The sequence below is a fragment of the Haliotis rufescens genome, unplaced genomic scaffold (assembly GCF_023055435.1).
Source record: "Haliotis rufescens isolate VD_foot unplaced genomic scaffold, xgHalRufe1.0.p SCAF_1, whole genome shotgun sequence".
Lineage (NCBI taxonomy): Eukaryota > Metazoa > Mollusca > Gastropoda > Lepetellida > Haliotidae > Haliotis > Haliotis rufescens.
In genome coordinates this window covers 48,124,128-48,146,701 of record NW_025963779.1, presented here as the reverse complement: position 1 = coordinate 48,146,701, position 22,574 = coordinate 48,124,128, and the positions used below count along the sequence as shown (strand labels likewise).

General features: G+C 41.5%; 1 protein-coding gene across 7 annotated transcripts in view; it reads left to right on the top strand.

The window, feature by feature from the left end:
- LOC124136445 (centlein-like) overlaps positions 1 to 22,574 on the top strand; it is a 183,733-nt gene that overhangs the window by 1,111 nt on the left and 160,048 nt on the right. For all 7 annotated transcript variants that reach the window (XM_048396898.1, XM_048396913.1, XM_048396908.1 and 4 more), the window contains exons 2-3: positions 6,604 to 6,700; positions 10,095 to 10,159. In XM_048396898.1, coding sequence (XP_048252855.1) covers positions 6,655 to 6,700; positions 10,095 to 10,159 — 111 coding nt within the window. In that variant the 5' untranslated portion in view covers positions 6,604 to 6,654. The remainder of the gene's footprint in view (positions 1 to 6,603; positions 6,701 to 10,094; positions 10,160 to 22,574) is intronic.

Genomic DNA, 22,574 nt, shown 5'->3' with positions numbered 1-22,574 from the left:
AACATTTTTCCATTTTGTGACAATTTGTGTCATCCAATTTTTTTTAAACAATCTTAAAATATAATTTCTGATATTTTGTTGTTGACTTGTAAAAATATTTTTTTCTTAATTTTCGGTAAAAATGCATTGAATCCTTATTGCTGATAACACATTTATAATTTTGCTTGTGCTGTCTTTGCACTTGTCTGGACAAATCACTGATGTCTAGCATGATCATACCAAGTGGTTGGTAGAATTATGCCCTCTTTTTGTCCAATTCGGACCTCCATACACAACTTTTCTCTGTACCGCGATACGATGGAGTTCTCTCCCTTGTCAAACAGAGCGTGAGGCCCAGCTTTTACTCGGAGCTACTAATGTAAATAATGAACTTTTATCAGTAAAATATGTGTTGTTTGATAACATGAATGATATGTGATACAGAGAACACGAATAATCATAACGGTTAGTGAGTGCATTTTGTTCTGTTCAGCGTACATGACAAGTACCGCAATACCTCGAGGTTGCAGGATACTTATAGGCCTTACTAATATAACAGCATGCAACAGCATAAATATATTTGAAATGGAGCAATGAAGCTCAAAATATGCAGAAAGATGATTCTTCTTGCATTTATATCAATATGATTAAACCTCAAAATTGAATATCAAAGTAATTCATTAACATCCAAATCAACACTGAAATATTGGAGCACCTTTAGAATACAGCACAACAACTTCTCGTGAGGACGATCTCTGCCGTAGGTCACATGTCTCAAGACAAGCAACCATTTTTTTGTGACAATCCGTCGGATTCGAACCCGTGGCCTTCGGATTGTTAGCCTGACAGCTAACCGACTGAGCTACGTCCACACTGTTAAACTTAGTGCAAATTTACCTAGTCATGCCTATGATGTTACGGAACTGAACGAAAAGGGTCGAATAGGTAACGGACACTTACGAAGGTTACGGGTAGGCATGGTGTCTCGCAACTTTAGTCTACGGACACTTACGATGATCCCAATGCCATTTGGCACACTCGTCCCATTCCGTAATCTACAAGATACCGAGTGGTGGGGAATGAGCCGATATGCCGCGAACTGAAAACGGCCTAGGCGTCGGACGTCAGACGTCGAACTCGCGAGTACGCATGAATGAAATGGTATTTAATAATTCGTCGGGTGATTTTTGTGACAGAAAAGTGTGGTAGGGAACACTGTAAGGATGATGTGGATAATTGTAAGGAACAATGGAGGTATAAGCATGACTAGTGACTAGTGAGTTGGCTTTTGAATCAGTACTGAAAAAATGTAGCCGGTGAAAGTGGCTTGTGTGAATGTTCCAGGACAGTTTCCAGTAGCCAAAATATTCGACACAAAACCATTTTATCCTTTTTACTCGACGTTTTTGTGTGAAGAATATTAGGAGCCGCTATATAATCTATAATAGCCACTAAAGGAGTACCTAACCCTAATGATCGTCAAGGGGATACAAGGGTTAAGGATAGACTTCGGGTAATCTAATAGCAACTAAACGGGTTCCTAACCCTAATGATCGTAAAGGGGGTGATTGATCGTAAAGGGGATCCAAGGGCTAAGGATAGAGAGTTCGGGGTAACCTACCCTAAAACTGGCGACATTTAGATGTGTTCAGCGCCAATATAATATCCCTAATAAACTGCATTCTTGTGCATAATAATGAAAATTAATGAACCGAAAAATAATATATGTATATTAGTTCCCATTGATAACCATTTTATCCACTTCAATTACGAGAAAAACGAAATAAAAAATATATAAAAAATAAAAGTGCTTTCGTAAACTAGCACTTGCTCTAAAATGCGCCGCCGCAGGCTATAATTAGTAAACAAATACTCAAAACTCTCAACACCGCAGGGTGTATTCAATGACATTGCGTGTAGAGATGATAGATCACTGGGAGGAGCTTATGCGCACTCGATGACCCCTGACGTCACAGGGCATTGTTTTGCTGGTGTGACTGGCATCAAAATACTACAAATTACGTCATAGGGTATGATCACGTGTTTGAAAAGTTTGCGGTACTGTATTCTAAAGGTAGGCCGAAATATTTCTCGAAAATAGAAGTTCGAGAATGACTTGCAGCAACCTCACCAGTGACATCATCAAGGACACATTTAATCAAACACATGGTAATTCATTTTTACTTTGGAAACTAAAAATGATGTTTACTTTTGATGGCATTTGTTTCAAATCATGTTTTGGGCAAGCCCCTAAACTTCAAAGAGTGGTGGCTAAAAACGTAGCGACTGTTACTGACGAAGGAACTCATGCACATTCTTTACCAAAATAGTGGAAGGTTTCTGGTATTCTCTGTTCTAGCCAATACTGAATACAATAATTCATCTTTCAATTTTCGTTAAGCTGACACGACAATATTGTAAATAAATCTGCCATCATACCCTGACCATACAACACATATTTTACCTTCTTTAGTAGTATACATACAATTGCTCATTGCAATTAGTAGCTAAAACTTCACCAGAAAAATCATTGGTACATAAACATGATAAATATTAGGGCTCTGACGGGTAACTCGGGTCTGGTGTGTACTGAGTAGGACCCAGGTAAGAAGAGGACTACCCGGACCCATGGTCTGTCACTTGTCACGTGATATATTGTTTAATGAGAAACAATCACTAAGTACTATAACTCCAAGGGGAGCACCTTTAGAATACAGTACCACAACTTCTCGTGAGGACGGTCTCTGCCGTAGGTCACATGTCTCAAAGACAAGCAACCAGTTTTTGTGAGAATCCGTTGGACGCGAACTCGCGACCTTCGGATTGTTAGCCCGACAGCTAACCGACTGAGCTATGTCCACACTGTGAAACAAAGTGCAAATTTACCTATTCATGCCTACGACGTTACGGAACTGAACGAAAAGGGTCAAATAGGTGACGGACCCTTACGAAGGTTATGGGTAGGCATGGTGTCTCGTGACTTTAGTCTATCGACACTTACGAATGATCCCAATGCCTTTTGGCACACTCGTCCCATTCCGTAATCTACAAGATACCGAGTGGCGAGGAATGATCCGATATGGCGCGAACTGAAAACGGCTCAAGGCGCCAGACGTCGCGAGTACGCATGAATGACGAGTTATTTAATAATTTGTCGGGTGGATTTTGTGACAGAAAAGTGTGGTAAGGAACGCTGTTACGATGATGTGGATAATAGTAAGGAACGAGGGAGACATGTGCATGGCTAGTGACGACACAACGGTGAGTTCGCTTTTGAATCAGTACTGAAAAAATGTAGCCGGTGAAAGTGGCTTGTGTGAATGTTCCAGGACAGTTTCCAGTAGCCAAAGTATTCGACACAAAACCATTTAATTCTTTTTACCCGATGTTTTTGTGTGAAGAATTACATTAAGGAGAAACTAAATGGGTAGATTTACTGAACCCTAATGATCATGAAGGGATGATTGATCGTAAAGGGGATCCAAGGGCTAAGGACAGAATTCGGGTAATCTAATAACCACTAAACGGGTACCTAACCCTAATGATCGAAAAGGGGTGATTGATCGTAAAGGGGATCCAAGGGCTAAGGATAGAGTTCTACCCTAACACTAGCGATATTTGGATGTGTTCAGCGTCAATATAATATCCCTAATAAACTACATTCTTGTTCATAATAATGAAAATTAATGCACCGAAAAAATAATATATGTATATTAGTTCCCATTTATAACCCTTTTAGCCACTTGAATTACGAGAAAAACGAAATAAAAAATAAACAAAAAATAAAAGTGCTTTCGTAAACTAGCGCTTGCTATAAAATGCGCCCCCGCAGGCTATATTCAGTAAACAAATATTCAAAACTCTCCAATATTGCCGATGTGATGTTAAATTTAACTCACTCACTCACTCAAAACTCTCCACAGCGCTTGGCGTAGTCAATGACATTTCGTGTAGAGATGATAGATCACTGGGGGGAGCTTATGCACACTCGATGACCCCTGACGTCACAGGGCATTGTTTTGCCCGTGTGACTGGCAACAAAATACTACAAATTACATCAATGGGTACTTTGCTGTGTTTGAAAAGTTTGGGATACTGTATTCTAAAGGTAGGCCCTCCATGGTTACTGACAAAGGACTCATGTTCGCATATCTTTCTGACTAGACACACATTCCTTCTGACTTTAAAGATAAATCTTCAGCCTACCTTTAGAATACAGTACCACAATATATATTCTTCACACAAAATCGTCAAGTATTAGAGATGAAATGATTTTGTTGAATATTTTGGCTACTGGAAACTGTCCTGGAACATTCACACAAGCCACTTTCACCTGCTACATTTATTCAGTACTGCTTCAAAAGCGAACTCAACCTTGTGTCGTCACTAGCCATGCTCATGCCTCCCTAATTCCTTCATTTGACACTAAACCGTTTCACCCTGCTTTCTCGACATTTTGTGTGAAGAATATTAGGAGTCGTTATAGAATCTATAATAGCCACTAAACGGGTACCTAACCCTAATGATTGTAAAGGGGTGATTGATTGTAAAGGGGATCCAAGGGAAAAGGAAAGAGTTGGGTGTAACCTACCCTAACACCGCAACACTTGGATGTGTTCAGCGCCAATATAATATACCTAATAAACTGCATTTCTGTGCATAATAATGAATTGATAAAATAATATATGTATTTTAGTTCCCATTTATGATCATTTTAGCCATTTGAATTACGAAAAAAAAAAGAAAAAAAAATATATTGAAAATAAAAGAGCTTTCATAAACTAGTGCTTGCTATAAAATGCGCTACCACAGTCTTTATTTAGTTTACAAATATTGAAAACTCTCAACATCGCTGGGCTTATTCAATGACATTGCGTATAGAGATGATAGATCACTGGGAGGAGCTCATGCACCTGCGATGACCCCTGACGTCACAGGGCATTGTTTTACCGGTGTGACTGGCAACAAAATACTACAAATTACATCAATGGGTACTTTGCTGTGTTTTGGGATACTGTATTCTAAAGGTAGGCCAAATTATCTGACTCAAAGTTCAACTGATCGTTGCCTCCAAATAGTATCAAATTTATGATATCTTACAAATATCAGAATAAAATAATGCACGTTAAGACTTATAATGAAATATAAATATCCTTACCTCCTACTTTGTTTCAAAACCAACCAATCAGATTTGTGTATTCTCTAATTTTGATTAGATTTCTTCCCAAACTAAAATGGATTCCTGGGTGATGAACTTTTTTAAAATGGTATCATTCTTGTGTTGTGTCCTTGTTAGTGAAGGGCACATGATACAGTAACTATTATGCTGTGCTGTAAGTTATTTCCAGCGTTTTTGTTTTGTGAACCTTCTATGTATAGGTAAGTGAGTGAGTTAAAGCTTTACGTCACATCGGCAATATTTCAGCCATATCGTGACGAGTTATGTATAGGTTAGACCATGAGGACCTGGTCTTTAATCATTGAAGTGTTCCACGCTTCGGACTCTCAACTAACCACGTCTATGATTAGACACCTGGGTCCTTGTGCTCTAACAAATTTAAGCCATGACCAACATTCAAAGAACCTTAGCCCCTTAAGTGTTTAAACAATGTCTTAACAACATTCCATAACCATTTAAAAAAAAAAATATTCAAGAAGTTTAGCTGAATTTTATGCTCAGCTGTGAGAAAACTGTGGGTTGTACCTTCATGATGCACAGGAAGTATGTTCCATGTGCGCTTGCCACGTAGGCATCTTGCTCTTTGGCAACTCAGGTTATTAAATGCACATCCCTGGGGAAGTATTCAATTCATATTGGACCAATTCTAGCATATTTATAATTTAAATCAATATTATTTGCCCATGTTGATGGGCCTATAATGCACAAACAGCTCTGATCAAGAAAAGAGTAACATACTGAAATAAGTTAGGAATAGCCTTGTTCATCTTGGGAAGAGACACTAGTAACATTGATTACAGTAACCATTTGTTAGGATGCACATGGTGTTTTTATTCCTTTATGGTTATGTATTGTTGTCAAACGAGGAATAACATGCATCCACTGGTTTTGAAATTAGGGTCATGATGTACAAATACATATTTTGGTATGTTGCTAAGTCTAGTGACTAAATGTGCATTGTTACACGAAGAAGCATGGCATTTGTTAGACTAAATGCAGGATAGTTCATTCAATGGTTGTCATAAGATGATTGATAGGCGGAACACTGACACATTTTCGTAATTTGTATTGCATTATATAAGAGACAAGAGCTTCCTCATCTCCTCGTCCCCTGTAGTGGCACACATGAACTGTTCATACAGAGTGCCCCTTACTTCTTTTCATCATTATAGTGTTGAATGCCAAGAGATGAGTTTTGTCTAGAATTGCAAAACTTTGAAACAGAGTGACAAGACATTTCAGGTTCCTTGGACTGACTGTATCCTGCTCATTCTGAGGTTAGTGGACTGGTGACCTCACATAACTAGTGTCATGATGCTGTATAAACAGAGATATTCCATGGTGTATTAACATGCATTTCTAATCTTAACAGAATACATGTCTTCATTGTTTGTATTTGTCTTTTAATGTTTTTTTAAACAATCATTGATTTATGCTTCCTGCAGATGCAAGTCATTTCTTTACAACTACCTGCCAACTGATGGGATTGGAAGTTGATGTCCAACATGTCCACCATATCGCTAGATTTTGACCGCAAGAAAGGTGGGTCACAGGAAACAATAACATTATATAACTTCTGTCTGAGTTCTTTTCAGTACATTGTCAGGAATGTAAAAGGGTAAAAATGGTGGTTCAATTCTGTATGCTGACAGTGCCTGAATGTCCTTCATGCCCAGTTGGGGCGGTCGGGTAGCCTAGTGGTTAAAGCGTTCGCTCGTCACGCCGAAGACCCGGGTTCGATTCCCGACATGGGTGCAATGTGTGAAGCCCATTTCTGGTGTCCCCCGCCGTGATATTGCTGGAATATTGCTAAAAGTGGCATAAAACCTAATTCACTCACTCACTCATGCCCAGTTATTAAGGTCATTTGGGCATGTTACCTGAAAACTACATATATGTATCTTCCAACATTACATTGATAAAAGCATCAACAGCTGTACATAGATGTCAAACTTGTAACATCAAGGGCATTCCTAAACAAAGTCCCCAGTACCACCTGCTTGTTGTGATGCCAACAACCATGGGGGTCAGGAGGTCACAATGACCATGTTGTCATGGGTAACAAGAACTGCCATCTCTCTGGTGTCACCTGTTTGTGGTGTATGGGTGACCTCCAGGCCTTCTGTCAGGTGTCACTTGTTTCTGGTGTATGGGTGACCTCCAGGCCTTCTGTCAGGTGTAACTTACATAGTGGTGTTTGCCTGACCTCCAGGCTTTCTGTCAGGTGTCACTTAGATAGTGGTGTTTGCCTGACCTCCAGGCTTTCTGTCAGGTGTCACTTACATAGAGGTGTTTGCCTGACCACCAGGCCTTCTGTCAGGTGTCACTTAGATAGTGGTGTTTTGGTGACCTCCAGGCCTTCTGTCAGGTGTCACTTACATAGTGGTGTTTGCCTGACCTCCAGGCTTTCTGTCAGGTGTCACTTAGATAGTGGTGTTTGCCTGACCTCCAGGCCTTCTGTCAGGTGTCACTTACATAGAGGTGTTTGCCTGACCTCCAGGCCTTCTGTCAGGTGTCACTTAGATAGTGGTTCGGACGACCTCCAGGCTTTCTGTCAGGTAGCACTTAGATAGTGGTGTTTGCCTGACCTCCAGGCTTTCTGTCAGGTGTCACTTACATAGAGGTGTTTGCCTGACCTCCAGGCCTTCTGTCAGGTGTCACTTAGATAGTGGTGTTTTGGTGACCTCCAGGCCTTCTGTCAGGTGTCACTTACATAGTGGTGTTTGCCTGACCTCCAGGCTTTCTGTCAGGTGTCACTTAGATAGTGGTGTTTGCCTGACCTCCAGGCTTTCTGTCAGGTGTCACTTACATAGAGGTGTTTGCCTGACCTCCAGGCCTTCTGTCAGGTGTCACTTAGATAGTGGTTCGGACGACCTCCAGGCTTTCTGTCAGGTAGCACTTAGATAGTGGTAATTGGGTGATCTCCAGGCTTTCTGTCAGGTGTCACCTGTTTGTGGTGTATGGGTGACCTCCAGGCCTTCTGTCAGGTGTCACTTAGATAGTGGAAATTGGGTGATCTCCAGGCTTTCTGTCAGGTGTCACCTGTTTGTGGTGTATGGGTGACCTCCAGGCCTTCTGTCAGGTGTCACTTAGATAGTAGTGTTTGCCTGACCTCCAGGCTTTCTGTCAGGTGTCACCTGTTTGTGGTGTATGGGTGACCTCCAGGCCTTCTGTCAGGTGTCACTTAGATAGTGGTGTTTGCCTGACCTCATGGCTTTCTGTCAGGTGTCACCTGTTTGTGGTGTATGGGTGACCTCCAGGCCTTCTGTCAGGTGTCACTTACATAGTGGTGTTTGCCTGACCTCCAGGCTTTCTGTCAGGTGTCACTTAGATAGTGGTGTTTGCCTGACCTCCAGGCTTTCTGTCAGGTGTCACTTACATAGAGGTGTTTGCCTGACCTCCAGGCCTTCTGTCAGGTGTCACTTAGATAGTGGTAATTGGGTGATCTCCAGGTTTTCTGTCAGGTGTCAATTAGATAGTGGTTCAGGTGACCTCCAGGCTTTCTGTCAGGTGTCTTTTAGATAGTGGTAATTTGGTGATCTCCAGGCTTTCTGTCAGGTGTCACTTAGATAATGGTTCGGGTGACCTCCAGGCTTTCTGTCAGGTGTCACTTAGATAGTGGTGTTTGCCTGACCTCCAGGCTTTCTGTCAGGTTTTACTTAGATAGTGGTGTTTGCCTGACCTCCAGGCCTTCTGTCAGGTGTCACTTAGATAGTGGTTCGGGTGACCTCCAGGCTTTCTGTCAGGTAGCACTTAGATAGTGGTAATTGGGTGATCTCCAGGCTTTCTGTCAGGTGTCACCTGTTTGTGGTGTTTTGGTGACCTCCAGGCCTTCTGTCAGGTTTTACTTAGATAGTGGTGTTTGCCTGACCTCCAGGCCTTCTGTCAGGTGTCACTTAGATAGTGGTTCGGACGACCTCCAGGCTTTCTGTCAGGTAGCACTTAGATAGTGGTAATTGGGTGATCTCCAGGCTTTCTGTCAGGTGTCACCTGTTTGTGGTGTATGGGTGACCTCCAGGCCTTCTGTCAGGTGTCACTTAGATAGTGGTAATTGGGTGATCTCCAGGCTTTCTGTCAGGTGTCACCTGTTTGTGGTGTATGGGTGACCTCCAGGCCTTCTGTCAGGTGTCACTTAGATAGTGGTGTTTGCCTGACCTCCAGGCTTTCTGTCAGGTGTCACCTGTTTGTGGTGCATGGGTGACCTCCAGGCCTTCTGTCAGGTGTCACTTAGATAGTGGTTCAGACGACCTCCAGGCTTTCTGTCAGGTAGCACTTAGATAGTGGTAATTGGGTGATCTCCAGGCTTTCTGTCAGGTGTCACCTGTTTGTGGTGTATGGGTGACCTCCAGGCCTTCTGTCAGGTGTCACTTAGATAGTGGTGTTTGCCTGACCTCCAGGCTTTCTGTCAGGTGTCACCTGTTTGTGGTGTATGGGTGACCTCCAGGCCTTCTGTCAGGTGTCACTTAGATAGTGGTGTTTGCCTGACCTCCAGGCCTTCTGTCGGGTGTCACTTAGATAGTGGTGTTTACCTGACCTCCAGGCTTTCTGTCTGGTGTCACTTAGATAGTGGTGTTCGGGTGACCTCCAGGCCTTCTGTCAGGTGTCACTTAGACAGTGGTGTGTGGTGACCTCAAGATCATCTCTCAGGTGTCACCTGGATACTGGTGTATGGAGACCTTTAGGTCATCTGTCAGACTGGTGCTTCCCAGTGAGTTGCTGAAAGATGGCATATCACAATGGTCACAAGTTGCTTTTGGTACATGTACTACCAAGTTAGCATATGGATCCAAACCAAGTTAACATACGGATCAACAAGCCAATAGCAGCAATTCCCACAGCATTCCTAGTTGTGGTAATAACCTCAGTATCGCTTCTAATATTGATGATATGCTGTACAATAATTATGTCATGCTTCCTAAGTACAGTCTACTTTCAGATGTTGATGTGAGTCAGTTGCTTGCCGAAAACAAGACTCTTGCCTCTGAGCTGAAGCAGTGTCAGGTAAACATGATGCTTACATTTGTCTGGGAAGTGGCCATGATGCTCACATTTGTCTGGGAAGTGGCCATGATACTTACATTTGTCTGGGAAGTGACCATGATACTTACATTTGTCTGGAAAGTGAACATGATGCTTACATTTGTCTGGGAAGTGAACACAATACTTACATTTGTCTGGGAAGTGAACATGATACTTACATTTGTCTGGTAAGTGAACACAATACTTACATTTGTCTGGGAAGTGAACATGATGCTTACATTTGTCTGGGAAGTGACCATGATACTTACATTTGTCTTGGAAGTGACCATGATACTTACATTTGTCTGGGAAGTGACCATGATGCTTACATTTGTCTGGGAAGAGACCATGATACTTACATTTGTCTGGGAAGTGAACATGATACTTACATTGTCTGGGAAGTGACCATGATACTTACATTTGTCTGGGAAGTGACCATGATACTTACATTTGTCTGGGAAGTGACCATGATGCTTACATTTGTCTGGGAAGTGACCATGATACTTACATTTGTCTGGTAAGTGACCATGATGCTTACATTTGTCTGGGAAGTGACCATGATACTTACATTTGTCTGGGAAGTGAACATGATACTTACATTTGTCTGGGAAGTGAACATGATACTTACATTTGTCTTGGAAGTGACCATGATACTTACATTTGTCTTGGAAGTGACCATGATACTTACATTTGTCTTGGAAGTGACCATGATACTTACATTTGTCTGGGAAGTGAACATGATGCTTATATTTGTCTGGGAAGTGAACATGATACTTACATTTGTCTGGGAAGTGAACATGATACTTACATTTGTCTTGGAAGTGACCATGATACTTACATTTGTCTGGGAAGTGACCATGATACTTACATTTGTCTGGGAAGTGAACATGATACTTACATTTGTCTGGGAAGTGACCATGATACTTACATTTGTCTGGGAAGTGACCATGATACTTACATTTGTCTGGGAAGTGAACATGATACTTACATTTGTCTGGGAAGTGACCATGATGCTTACATTTGTCTGGGAAGTGACCATGATACTTATATTTGTCTGGGAAGTGACCATGATACTTATATTTGTCTGGGAAGTGAACATGATACTTACATTTGTCTGGGAAGTGAACATGATACTTATATTTGTCTGGGAAGTGAACATGATACTTACATTTGTCTGGGAAGTGAACACAATACTTACATTTGTCTGGGAAGTGGCCATTATACTTACATTTGTCTGGTAAGTGAACATGATACTTAAATTTGTCTGGGAAGTGAACATGATGCTTATATTTGTCGGGGAAGTACCCATGAAGCTTACATTTGTCTTGGAAGTGGCCATTATACTTACATTTGTCTGGAAAGTGAACATGATACTTACATTTGTCTGGGAAGTGAACATGATAATTACATTTGTCTGGGAAGTGAGCATGATACTTTCATTTGTCTGGGAGTGACCATGATGCTTACATTTGTCTGGGAAGTGACCATGATGCTTACATTTGTCTGGGAAGTGAACACAATACTTACATTTGTCTGGGAAGTGACCATGATGCTTACATTTGTCTGGGAAGTGAACATGATACTTACATTTGTCTGGGAAGTGAACACAATACTTACATTTGTCTGGGAAGTGAACACAATACTTACATTTGTCTGGGAAGTGACCATGATGCTTACATTTGGGGTCCTCTTCATTGTCAGCTATACCAGTAATTTTCCCTTCTATAGCACTTACAGCTTACAGCTCTTTTGTGTGTGAAGGCGGGAAAACCTCACTTCTTTCCTGTGTGTGTTAGAGTCAACATGTCTACGTATTTCTCTAGCACATAGCTGTAGTCACACTATTCTAATACGTTTCAGCATGAGTTTCGTAATCCTACTAATATATTAGTAGTTTCATGGGCTTTGATTCATAAGTATTAGTTTCATAAGTGTTAACTTGCAATCACTCCATGATGTAGTCTTCCCCTCCTCAGTCACGTTGTCACAAATGTGGCCGATTTATGATCTCAGGCAACCCTAACGTAGAGTGTTGGACATGCAGAGAATCCACCTGTACACAGGACTATCACTGTCCCCTCTGTCTCCCTCTCTCCTAGAAAGCCTTTACCAAGCTTAATGACACTATTACTAAGGCTAAGAAGCCAAGAGAAAGGTCGATGATATTATCTCCCAGACTTATAACCTACCTCTCCGACACTTAATAGTCAACTGTGCTGCCAACACATCTGGAGTTTCCTGTCGCCCTGCTGGATCAATTATTTTCTCAGCAGAAGCCCGAGATGACATTAACTTTTTGAATCCCATCTTTCGGCTCTATAGCTGAAGGTAGAACAGTTGAAAAGACTCGATTCCACCCAGGTGCAGAAGAATCCAATGGCCAAGAGGCCACATGCGGGACCATCTATGATGGCCACATGTCAGCCTCCTACCGCCAGTGCTACAGCCTCCTCCCAGCCACTGGACAATCCAGCCACCAACCGATATTCCAGCTGTCCACCTTACCCTCACAGGTGGCAAGACCGGCCAGGTCCCCACATGGGTCTACTAACCATCTGATTAAGCCAGTAGAGAAGCCATCTTATGGTGTTAAGGAGTCACCCTTACCACTGTCCGGCTTTGTCCATGAACTACGATCTACAATCTACAAAAAAAGGTGAAATGAGCCATATGCATACTCCAGAATTTTCTCATACCTCCTACAAAATCTCAGATGGAATCTGTCCGGAAACTAAGAACTACACTGCATCAGGGAGATTTTGCCTTCAGCATAGATCTTCAAGATGCCATGCGCAGATTCATCCCTTATTTCAGAAATGGGCATCACTACGAGTTCCAGGTCCTTCCCTTCAGAATCTTGATTGCTCCATGGCTGTTCACCAGAATAACAGCACAATGATCAGCTATGCCCATCTCCATTAAATCCACCTACATGCATACCTGGAAGATTTTCTGGTGGCCAATCAAGACAAGTCTCAACTTTCTCAAAACCAGACATTTCTGTCAACTTATGACTTGACTGGGATTTTTGCTCACACCCATCCAGGATCTGAATTGCACCGGGACCTGCTTTCTTCTTCAGAAGGGCTTACTCTGTTCTCCAGAAGATAGATTTTACATCCCTAAATCTCATGATTGACAATGCTCTGATGTTACCAACTTGTACTAACAGATAGTGGATGTCCCTCCTCAGAAGGTTAACATTTCTCCAGTACCTGACCTTCAGAGGAAGGCTACAACTACAACCTCTTCGGAACCTATTGTTAGACACCGTGGGTACATTACCAATCACCTTCCAAGACCACCTCCTATGGTGGATACATCAACAGCATGTCATGACGGGCATCCCTCTCACCTTTTCCCCGCTTAAACATCATCATTTAACGGACGCCTCAGACTTGGGCTGGGGAGCCCATCTGGACAGAGACAGAGAAGGATCTCCACATCACCTGCCAGGAGATGAGGGCTATATTCCATGAGATCCAGAATTGGAAAAACTTCCTTACCAACTCACTAACTCAACACAACACCACAGTAGTGGCATATATACAGAAACAGGGAGGAAACAAGTTCAGTTCTCTGATGATTGAAACCTCGCTTTTATTCAACTTGGCCGACTCATGCAACTGCTGGATGGAAGCGAGACATATTCCAGGGAAGTTGAACATCCTCGCAGACAGCCTGTCCAGACACGTGAGGATCCTTTCCACAGATTGGACTCTCCATCAAAACATTTTTACCTAGATCACATCAAAATAGGAAACTCTGCAACTCGATCTGTTTGCGACTTGTCTGAATCATCAGCTCGCAGTCTACATCAGTCCGGTACCAGGTCAGAGAGCTATGCACATTGACGCTCTGTCTGTGGACTGGACCAATATATTTGCGTTTGCATTTCTTCCATGGTCTCTTCTGCACAAAGTGATACAGAAGATAGAACTAACAGACTGTACCATCATCCTAATCGCACTGATCTGCTCAAAAAGGCCTTGGTTTCACAGACTCCTGGCCCTACTAATAGAAGATCCTCTCCCAATATCGTTCCTCAGAGATCTGTGTCAACCCAGATTGGACCCTGTCTATGAAAACCTTCCCAACCTATATCTCACCATATGGAAGCTATCAAGCAAAGAATGCAACCCCCCAGATTCTCTAAATCTGTGGTGGCTAAATCATGGAGATCGTCTTCCTCTCTCCTTAATGACAATAGATGGGATACGTTTATTCAGTGCCGACGACAATTTGGATTAGGAAATGTTGTTGTTACTATCCCCATGGCTGCCTACTTCCGTCTACATCATTGTCAGGATAACAAGTTTTTCATCACGGTATATCGATTCGATCTTCATTCAGTTCCTTTCGATCGGCAATCATCTTATCTGAAGCAGACTCATACGTTTGTTCCTTGAAAGATGTTCATGTCCCTTGTACCTTCCAGAAATGGAACTTGTCAGTGGTTATATCAGCTCTACTAATGGAACCCTTTGAACCCACTTCTGCTACATTACTCCAAAAATCAAGGAAAGCAGCCTTCCTATTAGCCATGGCTACTGCTGCTAGGGTCTCTGAGCTCCATGGACTGGATTACTCGAGTCTCACTCATACCCCCAACTTGTCTTCCATCACCTTCTGTTCTCTCCCAGAATTTGTAGCAAAGAACCAAGCTGCTGCGCTTGGCCCCTTCGGTCACAGACATTACACCATTCCTGCGCCAGGACCTACGGTGGATCATCCGGACCGTCTTCTGTGCCCCATAAGAGCTCTCAAGTTCTATCTAGCAGCTATTGATCCCCATCACTGATGTTGGAAAAGATTATTCATATCTTGAAAGACTCCTTCCCGACAAAGACATTACTAAGGCTACAGTAGTGGGTTGGCTTAAAGCCACCATAGCCTCAAGTTATCGTCAGGCCCAGGACTCTCCTAGGATGGTGTTCCGTCAATGAAATCAGAGCTTTAGCCACATGTTTTGCCTCATGGACTTCAGTTTCTTTAGAACAAGAGGTTTCAAGCTGCCAGTGTGAATCGCAGAACACTTTCACATCCATTTTTTTACGAGATGTTCAGCCTGATCTTGAGGGGATTTACTGGATAGGCCTTATTGTCGCAGCACAGGCGATTATTAACTCTTTCAACACCAGTCAACAAGAAGCTTTTACTACTGTGACCCTGAGTTCCCAGAGACTCTGGGGTGATAGATGAAGCCAAAATTTGGAAAGGAAATTATCTGCTTGTAAAACATCTTTGCTACTACATGTTGTACACCATTTAGAAGGTCTAATCCTTCTGTTTATACATATGAAAGTTATTTTTATCACATTATTTAAATAATGCATTTACAGCTTAATTAAGTTTGTTTTAAAAATATAAAATGTAATCTAACACATTCATGATGATTAAGCAACAGGGAAGCGAAAATTTGATGATTTTCGGCAAATATAAGATTTGATAATATCCACTTACCTATTTCTTTTATAATTTTATTGTTTACATAATCGAAAAATTATTTTAGAAAGAATTTTAAATACTATCTGTCATCACCCATTTCCCGATTACAGTAGCTGTCTGTTCAGCAATATGAGGAAATAGCCCTGTTTTCGAAACTTCAAATGAATAACACATGCGTCGATGGCTTCTATGGCAGGTACCATTAAAAATCTTATGGCATACCCTAAATGACAGTAACCTCCACTGGAGTCTTTTCGCAGTTGTAACATCTATTGGATAGCAATTGGTTTTTAATGAAGCTTTCTTGCCGAAAACTGCTACAAGCTTCGTGATTGGTCAAATTTAAGCATATGACCTAAAGCAGCCAATCAAAGTACAGCAATGGTACCGTCCTAATGTATGATGAATTTCAGATTTTGACGAAAAAGGTTTTGGTTGAATAGTGTTATTTGAAACATTTTAAGCAGGAAATCATGATCTATATTTAAAATATGGAACTTTGTGGATGTATTGTGCTTGGTTATACCTCCATCACACCAAACTAGTTCTCAATACGTTCGTGTAAATGTTGTCAAACAGGCTCCAACTGTGTATGAACGTAGTGGACGTAGTGGCAACTATTGACAGTCTTTTTACAAACTTCATGGACGGGCTCGGACGGGGAGGGTGCTCTAGAACTTTGAGTCTGCTCAAAATTTTATCCCGTCCATCCCGTTCTGCAATTAGTCGGATTGACAACGTACTTAAAACGAGAAAGACGTAATACAAACGGAATTGCCGTACTTCGAACAGAATTGCTGTACTTCAAACCTACTAGGGACATGTTACGACGTGGTGCAGTCCGACATAAATTTCAGAACTATGACTGAACTAGCATTGTATTTTACTCCAAACTACGCGTTCTACCGTGATCACAGGCCATTCTAGTATTTTGTTTAGAACGGGGTAGAACTACTTTGGTGTGATGGTAGCATTACGAACTGTGACAAAGATTTCTCATGCATATATATTGGCATTAAACATTGTGTCCGAGCAAACGAGTTGCAAGAGAATGGATACACATATCATAAATGCTGTACCATGACTTGCTGAAAGTCATATTTGAGGCAGTTTGACTGTTAAATGTCAACATAACGTTTTCGCAAGCGAAATACATGTAGCGCGGGAAGTCCCTATGGTGAGTGGTCAAATTGTTCCATACGTAAAAAAATTTCCTGCATACCACCTGTACCAAAGTGGTACGCTTATGATTCTTATCACTTTAAATATATATATAGAGAAGCTGCAACTAAAAAAACATGATTTTGGAATATATACTGAACCGCAAAAGAAGCGTCACCCCAAGTGACATTGCATGAAAAGTTGTCATTTAAATATCTGTGTAATTTTTGTCAAAGATTCGAAAATTCAACATTACCTTGTCCGGAAAAAAGAAATTTGATGATGAAAAAACAAAGCAGATGACAATTAAACCGATCACGCAAACGCATCACGGCAATGGCAAAGGTAACATGATGCACGTGAGTTCCTTGCAAATTGAAATGCTCATGCATTCCCCCATTTCTTGCCCTATAAAAATCCACCCAGATCGGTAAACATTCATTCATTATTGAATTGCTACCACATGCCTAGATTGACATGAAATCAGCGACACCAAGCCCTTGGACGATTGCAAGCTGGACAAACCGCCCGGCAAGTAGCCAATGCATTTCAAGTCCACGTAAGGACCATATACAGGCTCCAGCAACGGTACCAGACAACCAACACTACAGATGACTGACCACTTAACCACCCGACGTCAGGATCATCAGATTGTGCGACAGCATTTTTAATATCGCTTTGTTACTGCTGCGGAAACTGCTCGACAGGCCATGGAGACACACCAGCGACACATTAGTGCGGACACCGTGTGTTGACGATTGACGGGCAGACACCTCCACTGTCACAGGCCACACAGAGGACCCATTCTGACACCACGTCATCGCCGGGACCATCTTCATTGGGCAACACAGCACCAGCATTGGCACCAGCAGCACTGGAGAATAGTCCTCTTCTCAGACGAGAGCCGTTACTGTATCTCAACAGCAGTTAGCAGAGAGAGAGTCTGGCGGCGCTGTGGGGAACGTTATTCGGATGCTTGTGTTGTTGTGAGAGACTTGTGGGGTGGTCCGAGCATCATGGTGTGGGGTGGAACTGGTCTTGCACAGAGGGTCGGCCCTGTGGTCTTCCAGAACATCGGTCCAGGGAGAGGCAGTGGTGTCACAGCGGCTCGGTACATTGATCAAGTCTTGACACAACACGCCATACCTCATTTGGCACGTCGCCGCAACCACGAGTTTCAGCATGATAACGCCCGTGCCCTCACTGCGAGAGCAACAAGAGACTTCTTCCAGCAGAATGGCATCAGAACCATGCAGTTGCCTGCCCTAAGTCTGATTTAAATTCCATTGAGCACCTGTGGGACGAGATTCAAAGACGGCTGAATGACATCCGACCAAGGCCCACAACTGCAGCTGAACTGCGTCAGGCGTTCCTCAGAGTGTGGGCTCAAGTGCCTATGGCCATCATCAACCTCCTCATCCATTTCATGTATTGACGTTGCACGGCAGTCATCAATGCACATGGAGGACACATGAAATACTGACTTGTGATGCCATTTTCTCAGAGACTAGTGTTGTGTTTCACTTTAAGAACATTTGACACTTTAATTTCAACTTGATGATCAGTTTTGCCAAGTTTCATCTTTTTGATATGTCTCAAAGTATGTTTACAGTATTTGGACAAATAAGGTTTCTCATATACCTATCCATGGTGAGGTTTCTTTTGTGGTTCAGTATATTATTCCTGATAAAATAATTATTTCAGATACAATTTCGTCCGACAACTACATCAAAATTCTTTGAAGTTGTATCATTGGGTGCTTTTCAACTGAATCACCGGTAGATTGGGAGGAAACGTGTGCACAGCTGATTGCTATTTCCGGCTCAGTTTATGAGAATATACAAACGGTAATCTTAATCTCTGCATATAAAACAATGCCTTGGAGAGCAGCAAATACAATTTGGTAAATCATCGTGTCTAGTGATGTTTTATGTCAAATTTAATACTTTTATTGACCAAGTTTGTTATACCTGTTTATTCACCTGAATTCACTGAAGGGATACGATGTGGTTTTTTAAAAGCGCATATTAATACTCAATAAATCTTATTGTCATTTGGGAATATTATTAGTTTTCATCATAGGACTGATTTCACATTTGACAAGCACAAATATTCAGCATGTAGCCATATGAAAGTGCATTTGTCAAATGGAGAGTCGGGTAGGTCAGCCCACCCATTTGACTGGGTTTTTGTTGTCATGCATGACAGGTGAGATATGTAATTCAGTTGGTATCACAGCCTTGGCAGAAAAAAACCTTTCCTTACTTCACTTTGAAAAAAAGAAGTTTTTTGAAGAGGAATAATGAGGGGTTCACATTATGCTCAAGTGCACATAATACACAAGAAAATAAAGTCTTTACAAAGCTTCCCTCTGATGGCAGGCATTATGCTCATGCAATCTATAGATACAGTATACATGTTTGCCTAAACGACTGAACAGTACCTGTTCCTAAAAAATCATAATTAAATCAATTTGTGAAACCATATTTAAAGTATGTATACAGAATGAAGCATATCATGTAGCGTATCACTGAGTAATATCATGGTGCACAGGTGGTGCGTTATGTCAGCCTAAAGGGGAAGGCAACATGGAATGTTTTTACCAATGGGATTAGTTGGTAAGCATGGACAGTCACCATTGGTGGGCCATTTCAGTTTGGTTTTGTCGTTAACACAATCTTTACTCCTTTCATTTCAGTTTGACAGGCATTTCTCAGAAATTGACGGATGACAAAGTAGACAGAATTTATGGATAACAACTTCTTTATTTTACTGCAATTGCATGATTTCACTGCAAAAGTATAACTTGATAGAGAATGATAGTGTGCTGCAAGGTTGGCTAGAATATTAATGCCTAGCTTTTCCCTGTGCAAGAAGACTCCAAGTTGCCATAACTTCTTTCCTGTCACCACTTTAATTGATACAGCTAATAAAGTTAGTTAATTACAACAGGATGATGGCCCTGAGAGTGAGTTACACAACACAACTTGGGCACTATCTGTTCACCGACCTTCCTGGCATATGGCATAATGGGAAGGCATGAAGTGTGATGGCAAGGACCTAATCCCTTGTCAAGAATGCAATCTGTAACAAAAACCTCCCCGGTAGATCACAGACTGGGATGTCTCAGGGATGCGTAATTCCAACCAACCCACGAACACAGTCAGTACTGTCACCAGGCCTGGAGGGCTCCTCATGGCATGGCTCACTGCCAACTAGGCCAGTAAGGGTACATGTGCATACATGGCCACAGCATACAGGTACACATGTTATAATGTGACAGCCAGCCCACTGAGTTAGTGTTTTCACCTGTTTCTGATCACTCTAAGCTCCAACTTATTGACAGTACATTTTAACTTCATGAAGGCCCTGTATAAGTCACCTTTGTAATAGCAAGCACAGTAGCAATAAATATCTTTAAGAACATCGCAAATAAGGATAACAAAAAAGGGTAAAATGATTGGATGCCAAATTGTTGAAATATTAGGACGATCAAGGATGATATGTCAGTAACCCCTTATGATAAATCATATGTATCTTCAGTACTTCTCAATTCTCATTGGGGTTTGACTTGTAGCAGAATGTACATGATCGCCGAAAGTCTTTTTTCAGTATGCTGCATGATGCATGACCCAATCTTGAGTGAGATGTGATGAGAGTGGGATGTGCCTTGTTGATGTAACTTTAGCTGGCCTGGATTGTCATTAGTGTCACCATATTGGGGGCTGGAGGTAGTCCCTGGCTGGCTGCCAACCATGCAGGGCTAGGGACATGTGGGGAGTCTGGCCACTGTCAAGTAATTGCAGGCTGTGGGAAACTGTCACAGCCTTTCCACTCATCTCTGTATCGTCACAATTGCTGATAGAAGTATACTTTGAAATATGCCATTGGAGAATATGAATTTCAGCATAAGGATAGGGATTGTGGTGTGGTATGGGTTTGTATGTTTGATAGTAAAATAAACAGATTTGAACAGTGCAGAGAATGACACCAGGTCCAGATTTCAGCCTGAAGTAATTCTTTTTCTGTTAAGATATACATACCTTTTGGTATTTAAACACATTTTATCACATGGTTAGTTTGCAGGGATCTCTCTTCCATAGGGGCATGGGTGGCTTCGTCCTGCATCCCTTGGGTATGCCAGAAACCTGATCGAGGGTTCGAATCACATATCGTGCCTATTGTTATCCCCCCAGCATATAATATGGGGGATTTGGTTGATGCATCCAGGGCACAACTCCAGGGCACAACTCGAAAAATGTTCATTGTTTTTCAAGAAAAATTGGCAGATCCTGGAGTGGTGCCTTTTGCTAATTACAGATTTTTGACATTTTTATTTTTCTCGATTTCCACATGGAAACAATTTGTACTAAATCTTCTCATGAGGATATGATTTTCGTTTCCGGAGCACAACTCCAAAACCGTTCAGTATCTTTCAACAATACAAGTGGTGCCTTCTGCTATTTACGTATTTTTGGCATTTTTATTTTTCTTCTACTTAGTCTTATTTGGGGGTGGATTTGTTTTCGGGAGCACAACTGAAAAAAGCGTTCAATATTGTTCAACAATACTTGGCAGGTATATCAAACAGATCCTGAAGTGGCGCCTTTTGCTAGTTATGAATTTTGGGCATTTTTATATTTCTTGATTTCCATGGAAACAATTTGGATTTGATCTCAAAAGGGAGGTGTAGGTGTTGTTGTGGAGCACAAATTTAAAACTGTAAAAGACATTTCCTCCAAACCTGATACATGCATTAACTAGAGGGTGAAGTGGTGCCTTTTGTTATTTATGAATGATTCAAATTTTGATTTTTCCTTGTTTCCATGCAAACAAGTTAGACTAAGCTGAAACAGAGGTAGGTGTCATTTCCAGAGCAGAACTAAAAAACTATTTAACATTTTTCATCTAAACTTGGTACATGTGTTAATCAAGGGTTGAAGTGGTGCCTTTTGCTAATAAGAAATTTAAATATTTTTTTTTCCTGTTTCCATGGCAACAAGTTTGACTTTGACTTTGACTCCGTTAATAGTGGTGTGTACCTGACATAGAAATACAAAGTTCCGAATCCCAATTCCATGGTATTGTTTCATAGTGGTGTGTTTGTGCGAACCATGTCTCTAAAACTAATAGATTTTCTTTCATGACACTTTACACACACAAAGACCAGTTTGTCATCTGGTGCCTTGTGCTACTTAGGGGTGTTTAGAGTTTATATTTTTTCTGTTTACATGGCAACAAGTTTTATTTGGTCTCTGTTCATAGTGGTGTGTACCTGACATAGAAATACATAGTTCCGAATCCCAATTGCATGGTATTGTTTTGATAGCTCAATATACTACTCTATGGACAGACAGATTAGATAGAAATTTTCTCATCAAGTTGGACTTAAAGTAACAGTCAGATTATTTGTTCTTTTGAATTTGTGGGGGCCAGGGGGATTTGTCATTTTCTGATGACTCTTGTTGTAGTTCAGCGAAAAGAGGAATAAACTGATATGACCCTATGTGTTCTGTTGCTGATGCTGTCAGTTCCAATAGAGGCTGCTTGGTGAATCCCTTTAAGACTGCTGTTACGACGATAGTTACTCCATTTAGTCAACCTATTGATGAGTGACTTGTGGAAGTTGAACATAAATATTTTGTAATCTGTGAAACAACTTTGTTGTTGTGTTTTTCATGTTGGTGAAAAATTGTACTTTTGGTGGATTTTGTGAAGGTGTGTACAACTGCGTCCTCACTCCACCCCGCCCCGACCCCTTCCCTTCCTTCCATGTCAGAAATACTTG